Source organism: Gadus macrocephalus, chromosome 4 (assembly GCF_031168955.1).
Source record: "Gadus macrocephalus chromosome 4, ASM3116895v1".
Lineage (NCBI taxonomy): Eukaryota > Metazoa > Chordata > Actinopteri > Gadiformes > Gadidae > Gadus > Gadus macrocephalus.
This window is the reverse complement of record NC_082385.1, coordinates 4,431,670-4,441,753: the sequence shown is the minus strand read 5'-3', so window position 1 is coordinate 4,441,753 and position 10,084 is coordinate 4,431,670. Positions and strand designations below refer to the sequence as shown.

The following is a 10,084-nucleotide window of genomic DNA, read 5'->3' as shown; positions in this document are numbered from 1 at the left end:
TCTGTTATGGATCAATAAGCTTGGATGTTGTGTTGCAATCAAGTCAAGTGTTGATGCCTTTTCAGGTCTGCCCCCTAGTGGTTGGATTTAAACAAATGCAGCTTTAATGGTAAAGAGTTTACATTTGTAATTTAAATTAAGTACGGTCACTGTAAAGAACGGCAAATACTCGGAATGCCCTCTTTTATCAATCCTCAGTGATGTGAGTCCGTACTCCCCAGTAAACCGGCAGTGGGCCTCACGGCATCTTTTATTAATGACACCCAAATGTTCGGAACAGAGCGGCGATCAGCACAGAGCTGCGGCCCTTGAATCATTCATGCTTCAGGCCGCTGAACGGGAACGCTATCACACAACGGCCGCACGCTAAACGCCCGACGGCGTTCCAATGAGACCTCCCCCAGTGCCGGCGCTGGCCATTTTAAAATGTTGGAATACCGGCGCCAAGACGTCTTCTGACCGTTCGTTTGCGGTACGCCTTGTGCCTCCTGCTAAAATTGCCAGGTGTTACACCCGATCTCTGCTGTCCCCACAGTTTTGATGTCTCATCAATGACGTTTCTTGGAGAGCGAGGGTACATCAGCGTGTTGCTACACGCAAGACCTACCGCACTCGTTATTCGTCCGGGTAATCATCCCGTAACCTAATGTCGTTCCCTACGTGGAGCGTCGAACTTTCTAGTATCTTCCTAAACTTTCCCTAGGTGAGTGCAATCTTACCTATCCAGGGGGTTTGGTGTGAGGTACTCACCGCAGGTCCACAGCCACGTAGGCGAACAATTCTCTCTGTGACACGCCGCACCGGCACGTCATCTCCAGGTGACCAGCAGTACTCTGAACCCCTGTCGTTCAGTTTCCCCAGTGTACAGTGTTACAACCAAAAAGGTCTTTCATGGAAGAGTCTTCCACCAAACCGTGCGTCCTCTGTTTTAATCCTGCAAACTTAGAGTCTCACCTGCAGAGAGCCACCTCCAGAGACTCTCCACCCAGAGTCTCACTTCCTGAGTCACCTGCAGACCCAGCTGTTACCATTTACCGCTAATGAGCACCTCAACACCGCCCCTTCAGTGTGTGCACTCTGAACTATACCTATTCCTAATTAACTACACCCTCCCTCTAATATAACAGTATCCTAACAGCAAGTGAGAAGCCATTCCTTGACTGCTTCATCAGTCAACAGGCTTTTACATAGAAGGATTGGCTACTGTCTCAAGGCGTTGATTGGCCGTCCTGCTTGGTCCCTATCCCCCACGGCTCCTTCAAGGTGCTGCTGCTGCAGCTCCGAGCTCCAGGGAGCGGTGGAAACGTTTGGAATGCAGCCAGACCGTGTTATGAGGTGGACCACTGCTGAAACCGTCTCCGTTCTCTCCACAGACCGGGAGGAACGCTGGAACGACTGTCAGAACCGACCGGATTCGCTGTCACTTAGTTTGAGCACTTACACAGAGTTAGCCAGGCATTACACACAAGAGAGAGAGAGAGAGAGAGAGAGACCATTTAAAAATAAAACCTGGGTATGTAAGAATAATTTGACCGAGAGGAGCTGACCGCCCTCTAAATGGAGAAAACAGGAGATAAAATCTTCCAGTTTAAGGAACAAGTCACCACTCCTAGACCCTCCCTAGGGGTGGGTCTAGGAGTTAAGTTAACCAAACATTAGTATCAAGTCAAACTAGCAAGTTATCAACTTGTTGAAGGTAACCTTAACTATATAAACTCTGTCAAAGCGACATGACTTTTTAGTTTACAGCTCTACATAATGAGTTAAAACTAAAACACAGAACAGCTCAATGAGCTGACTAATGCGTTTCGGAGCAGTTTGAACGCTGGTCTGTGATTGGTTTAAACGTCTTAGTCCAGCGATCAGCATCATACCTGCAGACCCCCCCCCCCGTCCTCGTCCTCGTCCTCGTCCGGGTCCCCGCTCTGCCCGGGCCCCTGGGGGACACGAGTCTGAGACAAAGGAACATCTTTCCAATTACACTGCTCCATTGTGGCCGTCTGGAAGCGGTCGCTAATCACTCCCTGAGCCGCTGGACGTGTTCCTGCCTACGTGCTCACGGGCCAGAACAACCGTTCTCATGCTGCTCAGACAACCGGTGGACTCATTCAGATAATCGAATCAGATGGTGAACGGACTGCATTCATACACAGCTTTTTCTAACCAGTGGCCGCCCGAAGCACTTTACAACGCTGCCTAACGTTCACCCAGTCATGCACACATTCGCACACCGACGGCGGAGAGTCAACCACACAAAGCGTCAGCCGGCCCTCCGGGAGCCGCCAGGGAGAGGTGTCTCGCTCGGGGACATCTGACACTCGGCTAGGCGGAGCCCGGGATCGAACTGGTGACCTTCCAGTTAACAGCCAAACCCGCTCTGCCTCCTGAGGCAAACGCCTCCGCGTCGCTGCAAGAGGACACGACGAAACACCTGGCAGTGCCACCGACGGAAGGGTTCTACTGTGTTTATGAGAGCTGATGATGAGCGGTTCACCAGGAGAACAGAGACGAGGACTCATGAAACAGTGCCCAGCGTCCCGCTCACTGAGTTCTTATCCGCTCCATCAGCGAGGAGCAAGAGGATGAAGACAGCCAGCCGGCTCGGCTCCTCTGCCTCTCACTCTGGACCAATCACAGAGCTCTGTTTATATCTTTAATACATATCAACATGAGTTCATGTTTCTGCATAAATCATCCGTAGATGACAAATAAACCGTTACACAACTTGTGGACTACAACACAAAACGTTACACGACCTGAGGACTACAACACAAACCATTACACAACCTGAGGACTACAACACAAACCATGACACAACCTGTTGACTACAACACAAACGGTTACACAACCTGTGGAATGCAACACAAACAGTTACACAAACCTGTTGACTATAACACAAACCGTTACACAAACTGTGGACTACAACACAAACAGCTACACAAACCTGTTGACTATAACACAAACCGTCACACAAACTGTGGACTACAACACAAAGTGTTACACAACCTGTGGACTAAAGCACAAACGGTCCTGATTTCCTCGTGTGGCGTCGGAGCGTCGGGAGCAGAAAGGCTACCTTTCTGTCCACACAGAAGGAGACGGAGAGTCGAAGCGCACTCTGGAGAGGGGATGGCATCGCCCCCGGTGACAGCTGCGTCGCGGGGAGGATTAGATATCAGAACCATCCTGCTCTCCCTGGAAATCACAATCAGTTCTCTTCATCTCTCTTTTATGTCCTACACATTCCCACACACATACAAACACAAATTCACACACATATGCAGACGCATTCATACACAGACATTCCCACACACACACACACAATTAATCACAAATTCACGCACACGTATACAGACACATTCACACACACACACACACACACACACACACACACACACACACACCCCTCGGCGGAGCAGGCTGTTATCTTTATGCATTACTTGGGGGGCCGGGAGGGGGGGGGGGGGGGGGGGTCAGGTGCTTGGGACGTGCCCGGTCGATTGTAATCTCTCTCCTTATACTCGGGACATAATCAATAGTTTAATAATCAATATCTTGGCTGAAACGGCCCAAATTCATCTCCCACCTCGTTTAGCTCCACTCCCGCGACCCCCCCCCGAGCAAACACAACACATTTAACGACGTGTGGGTATTTACCAGATGTTATACAATGGCTGTTTGTTTTCTAGGGACAAAAAAAACCACACACGCACGCACGCACGCACGCACACACACACACACACACACACACACACACACACACACACACACACACACACACACACACACACACACACACACACACACACACACACACACACACACCACTGGTCATAAAAACAAACAGTAGATCACAGAACACAGACTAGTGCACACTAAACATAAAGAACGCAAAGCGCAAACATTATCCCAGTAGCAAGAAAAATCTCTCAAATCTGTCAAATTCCCACAAGCACACAGAGAACGACACAAGAATAAACACATACACAGCTCTTTAAGTAGGAAAAATGTTAGAGCCCAGCTGACAGCATGAGCTCGGGATCCACAGCTAACCTTTAGCCGCCAGCAGCATGTGACAACAGTTAGCACCTGCATGCTATGCTACCAATCCACCGCTACCGCCATGTAGCTCATTAGTGTAGCCTGATTGGCTTTGTCCGGTCAGGAAGGAACCAACACAAGCGCTTCACTGAGGACAGCCACTATGACAGTGTGTGTGTGTGTGTGTGTGTGTGTGTGTGTGTGTGTGTGTGTGTGTGTGTGTGTGTGTGTGTGTGTGTGTGTGTGTGTGTGTGTGTGTGTGTGTGTGTCAAAGTGATTAATGACTTGTTCTCTAGGGCAGAGAAATACATTTCATTGTATCTCTCTCTTTCTATTCCTCACTCTCACTTTTTATCTCTCGCTTTTAGAGGTGGTTTTCTTTTGTTTCCTTCTTTTCATTCATTGTAGACTGTAGAGGGACATACACACACACACACACACACACACACACACACACACACACACACACACACACACACACACACACACACACACACACACACACACACACACACACTTAAAAATATTTGTGTGTTTGCTATATATCACCTTATGTTAATTGTTATCACCCTTTATCTGTGTACGTTTTATCGGCCTTCCTAACTTTTCCTGATAAGGCTAATTGGTGCCACCTTGGTGCCAAACACTCCAATAGAAGGTAGAAGATAATGCTTGTGGAAATGTCATTATGCAATAGCCTACAGTAGACTTAACTATTTACTATGCAAGAGCACACTCATGCAAAAATGAATAAGCTATTGTTTATTTTCTGTGTTTTGTTTATGTTCCCAGGGTGCTCCTCTGGCGTTATCCTGTGGTTTCAGTTGTATTATCATTTCTAGGTTGCTTTGGATAAAAATAATCAGCTAAACGACGAATGTAGCGTAACGTCTTCGTAAGCAATGTCTCCCTCTATTGGTCACTTGTTATAACGCGTGTAGCGCGTTTAGTCTGATGCGCTTCACTCTGCGACCAGAGGGGGTTGCTGTTCTACAACCCCCCGCCGAGAGCAGAACTGGGGACGGATATTATTACGTTATTATCCGATATATTTCCCTCCGATGGAATACCCGCAGCCATTTGATCGGTCAAATCACTCATTGGTCAAACGACAGTGAGGGTATAGATAGCTGTATCTGAATGACGAAGAGCACATTGGCCAGAGATACTAGGTCTCAGGGCCACTTGGTCTGAGGGCCACTAGGTCTTAAAGGCACTAGGTCTAAGGGCCACTCATCGGTGTTAGAGCCACTAGGTCCCAGAGTCACTAGGTCTTAGGGCTACAAGGTATTATGGCCACTAGGACTTAGAGCCACTAGGTCTGAACTAGGTCTGAGGGCCACAGCCCAGGAGGTGAGGCAGAGTTCGTGGGTTCAGCGGGGAGCCGGTAGATTATTAAAAACAGTCCGAGGATGATTTATTGGTTTGCACTCTAGACGGAATTATCTAACGCCCGGCGAGTCGGGTGAGAACATGAATAAATTAAGAGGTGAGGGTGTATCCTCCGCCCAGACGGGAGTGCACTGGTTCGTGTTTCTGGGCTTTACTGACTTCTTAACACCTCAGAATAAACACACGTGATGGTTCTGTGTGTGTGTGTGTGTGTGTGTGTGTGTGTGTGTGTGTGTGTGTGTGTGTGTGTGTGTGTGTGTGTGTGTGTGTGTGTGTGTGTGTGTGTGGTAGGACGTCTGAACCGGAACTTTATCTCCCCTCACGTTACATGGGATTTATCTTTTTGCACACACACACACACACACACACACACACACACACACACACACACACACACACACACACACACACACACACACACACACACACACACACACACACACACACACACACACACACACACACACACACACACACACACACACACACACACACACACACACACACACACACACACACACACACACACACACACACACAGTGACGGATCTCTGGCCTTTATTTGTCCAAATGCTGTTATGTTCTTGCTTCAATCAGGGGTGTGGGCGTGGCTGATTAGGCTGATTGGGGGCCGGGGCCGGTGCACACACACACACACACACACATCCCGACGGTACTTTCTTGGCGTGCGTGAGGATTACGCACGCCGGCTGACGCTACGGGACGACGCCGCAGCATCGTCCCGTAGCGTCCTCCCATCGGGACGTCCTGATGCGCTGATAAGCAGGAGAGCAGTGACAGTTCAGCCCGGAGCAAACAGAATGTCGTCCAGCAAAACGTGAAGGAACCAAGTCGACAAGTCACCGAGGTTTTTATTGATGAGGAACGAACAAGTGGTCCGAACTGAGGACTGACAACTGATCCAGGCTGTGGTTCAGAACTCTGTGAGGAACTCGAAGGAACGCCGTGTTTCCCGGGTGGATTATGGTCGAGCCGCGGTCACACAAGACACTCTCTCACTCCATCGACATGATCCTGGCTAGAGAAGGGTCTCAGGGAAGACCCTCAGCAGGTCTTAGGGACCAGGAGACTGGACATGAGGAGACCCACACTCCTGAGGAGACCCGGGATACCAGACCCGCGGAAACCCGGAAGACCAGATCGTGCCGGGGTGAGTCCGAGTTTAACTCAGCGTCACACGACGTGCTGCTGAGTGAGTGTTGCGACTATAGTATACACTATTCTATTAAACAGTGGTTCTCAAATGAGGTTACGCGTACCCTAGGGGTACTGTAGGGGGTAATAATAATAATAATAATAATAATAATAATAATAATAATAATAATAATAATAATAATAATAATAATAATAATAATAATAAAAACGAAGTTTCAGTTTCAGTTCTGAAAGCTTGGAATTAGAAAATCGGTGGTTTAAAGGTAAATCTGAAAACAAGGAGGAAGGAGAATCTATGAAAAAGAAAGCGCAACCAGAAGCACCAACATTTTGTCAGTTCCAGGAAGAATCTATATTTGCATGGGATTCATCTACATGCTCTGACCCATCCTTGTGTTGTACTTCTTCTGTGGGGAGAAATTAGCCAACAGTTGCATGAAGCACACCCATGTTTCTCAAGTCGAATTAAAACATGTTTCATTGGCTGAAAGAACGCATTCACATTTGGGCATGCAGTTTGGGGATTGCAATTACTGTCACGTCTCCCACATCAATATGAGCGTGAATGCAGTTATTTCCTCGAGAGCATAACTTTCACTCAGTCACAGAGGATCCTGCGTTTTGACCGAAAACAACCAGAATATGTAACCTTACTTGGTGTCTGTGTCTCTCTCTCTCTGTCTCTGTGTCTCTCTCTCTCTGTCTCTGTGTCTCTCTCTCTCTCTGTGTCTCTCTCTGTCTCTCTCTCTCTGTGTCTCTCTCTCTCTGTCTCTCTCTCTCTGTGTCTCTCTCTCTCTCTCTCTCTCTCTCTCTCTCTCTCTGTGTCTCTCTCTCTCTGTGTCTCTCTCTCTCTGTCTCTCTCTCTCTCCCCCTCTCTCTCTGTGTGTCTCTCTCTCTGTGTCTCTGTGTCTCTCTCTCTGTGTCTCTCTCTCTCTGTGTCTCTCTCTCTCTGTGACTCTCTCTCTCTCTCTCTCTCTCTCTCTCTCTCTCTCTCTCTCTCTCTCTCTCTCTCTCTCTCTCTCTCTCTGTAGTCTCTCTGGCCCGCCGGGTCCGGACCACCTTCAGCGTGGAGCAGCTGCAGGGTCTGGAGTCGGCCTTCAGGACGGCCCCCTACCCCTCCGTGACCACCAGGGAGACGCTGGCCGCACAGACACGCCTGTCTGAGGGCAAGATCCAGGTACACACACACACACACACACCTGTCTGAGGGCAAGATCCAGGTACACACACACACCAAGATACAGACACAAACACACTTTTCTGAGACCGAGATACACACACACACACACACACAACTGATGACTGTCCCTCCCTCCTCAGATTTGGTTCCAGAACCGGCGAGCTAAGTGGCGTCGGTGCGAGGGCGGGGCCAGCGCGTGCCCCTACTCAGAACCCGACACGCCCATGTATGTCCTTCCTCCACTACCCGCCCTCTGGCTAGCACCGACCAATCACCTTCCAGTACACCACACAGCGTTCCTGGCCGTCACCCAGGGATACTCAGCTGTCCCCGCCCGGCTCCGCCCCCTGGGGCTGGAGACCCGGGCCCGCCTCCAGCCCCACCCACAGTCCGGCCCCTACCTACCCCACAGCAGGCCCCCCAGGGTCTGGGTCTCCAGGGGGGCTCTACCCCTCCAGGGACATGGTCAGTGTGTTTAGACCCAATCCCATTTCTACCCCTTACCCCTTCCCCTTACCCCTCCCCACTGTTTTGAAGGGGGAAGGGGAAGGGGGGAGGGGGAGGAATGGGATTGGGCCTTAGTGTCACACAACTGGTGTATATTTTTATTATTTAGAAGTGCCTTTACATAGTCCCTTTTATGCAAATCATCAGAAATACTATCTGTAATATATGGCTCAAAGATGTGGTCACTTCTCAGATAGCGTACTAACCGTGTTTCTACTGAAGAGTTTTTGATGTCACAAAGATGTAAATAAACAAAATTTTATACTACAGGCTCTCTGCACTGTCTGTCAACAGATCCTGGTTCTGTTAGACTCAACCTCACTCTGGTTCTGTTAGACTGAACCTCCACTCTGGTTCAGTTAGTCTGAACCTCCACTCTGGTTCAGTTAGTCTGAACCTCCACTCTGGTTCAGTTAGACTGAACCTCCAGTCTGGTTCAGTTAGACTGAACCTCCTCTCTGGTTCTGTTAGTCTGAACCTCCAGTCTGGTTCTGTTAGACTGAACCTCCTCTCTGGTTCAGTTAGACTCAACCTCCTCTCTGGTTCAGTTAGACTCATCGTCCTCTCTGGTTCAGTTAGACTGAACCTCCTCTCTGGTTCAGTTAGACTCAACCTCCTCTCTGGTTCAGTTAGACTCAACCTCCTCTCTGGTTCAGTTAGACTGAATCTCCTCTCTGGTTCAGTTAGACTCAACCTCCTCTCTGGTTCAGTTAGACTCATCTTCCTCTCTGGTTCAGTTAGACTGAACCTCCTCTCTGGTTCAGTTATGCCGCTTTTCCACCGCACATGTAGCTCGACTCGACTCGACTCGACACGACTCGACACGGTAGCAGCACGGGTCGTTTTCCACCGCAAATAGTACCTCCTGGACGTGGGCGGGGTCGGCTGTGCGAAAGGGCCGTGACGTATTTTTGTACGCGACGCAAACAACACCTACGCAACCCACACATGGACAGAACCCACATAACAACAATGGAGGACATCGATCGCATTACTATTATTAGCTGGCATGTTGAAGAAGTTGAAGAAGTGGAATATGTTGGCTGCGGCGCTGCTATGGCTGTTACGAGCATGGTTGCCATGTCACTCTCGTGACTTCGTCACACTCTCTGGCCAATCAGTGGCCGGCCGTCTGCCGACGTCACCTTTTAGCATCGGCTCAGCTCGCTTGGAACCTAGAGCGAGGCGGTACTAAAAAAAGCAGCCACTTCAGGTACCAGATACCATGTTTTCTCGGTGGAAACGCAAAAAATGCGAGCTGAATCGAGTCGAGTCGTGTCGAGCTGGTACCATGCAGTGGAAAAGCGGCATTAGACTGAACCTCCTCTCTGGTTCAGTTAGACTCAACCTCCTCTAGACTAAACCTCTGACTCTCATGTGCTCCACTACTGACCTCGGTTATCGTCTCGCCGGTGGAGAGCTCCCAGTCATGTGTTAAAGGAGCATAGAGTGAACCACCCTGTTCTTGTGTTTATTGACTCGTCCTTTATGACCATGAGATTAGCGCGGCGTTATCTTGATGTTTGGGGTGAGCGGGCGGTCAGTCCGGGTGAAACACCGGGCAGGATGTCAGTTTCAGAGAATCTGAGAATCTCGTGCTGGAGTCTGGCTGTTCATTCATCGATGACATACACCGAGAGCCAGGCTAGAACTCTGTTAGAACCAGCTTAGAACTCTGACGGAACCATCTTAGAACTCAAGACAGAACCAGCTTAGAACTCTGATAGAACCAGCTTAGAACCCAGACAGAACCAGCTAAGAACTCAGACAGAACCAGCCAAGAACTCA

At 49.4% G+C, this 10,084-nt stretch overlaps 1 protein-coding gene across 1 annotated transcript; it reads left to right on the top strand.

The window, feature by feature from the left end:
• Window positions 1–6,114: 6,114 nt before the first annotated feature.
• LOC132455044 (homeobox protein SEBOX) lies at window positions 6,115–8,563 on the top strand. Its single transcript, XM_060048748.1, has 3 exons — window positions 6,115–6,604; window positions 7,641–7,786; window positions 7,930–8,563. The coding sequence occupies exons 1-3, from the start codon at window positions 6,418–6,420 to the stop codon at window positions 8,266–8,268; spliced, it is 672 nt and encodes a 223-aa protein (XP_059904731.1). The 5' UTR covers window positions 6,115–6,417; the 3' UTR covers window positions 8,269–8,563.
• The last annotated feature ends 1,521 nt before the right edge of the window (window positions 8,564–10,084 follow it).

Bases quoted from the DNA above. Each gene is read 5' to 3' on its own strand.
- LOC132455044 (XM_060048748.1), top strand. From the start codon at position 6,418: ATGGTCGAGCCGCGGTCACACAAGACACTCTCTCACTCCATCGACATG. The intron at 6,605-7,640 runs GTGAGTCCGAGT...CTCTCTCTGTAG, and splicing joins GAAGACCAGATCGTGCCGGG to TCTCTCTGGCCCGCCGGGTC. The intron at 7,787-7,929 runs GTACACACACAC...CTCCCTCCTCAG, and splicing joins TGTCTGAGGGCAAGATCCAG to ATTTGGTTCCAGAACCGGCG.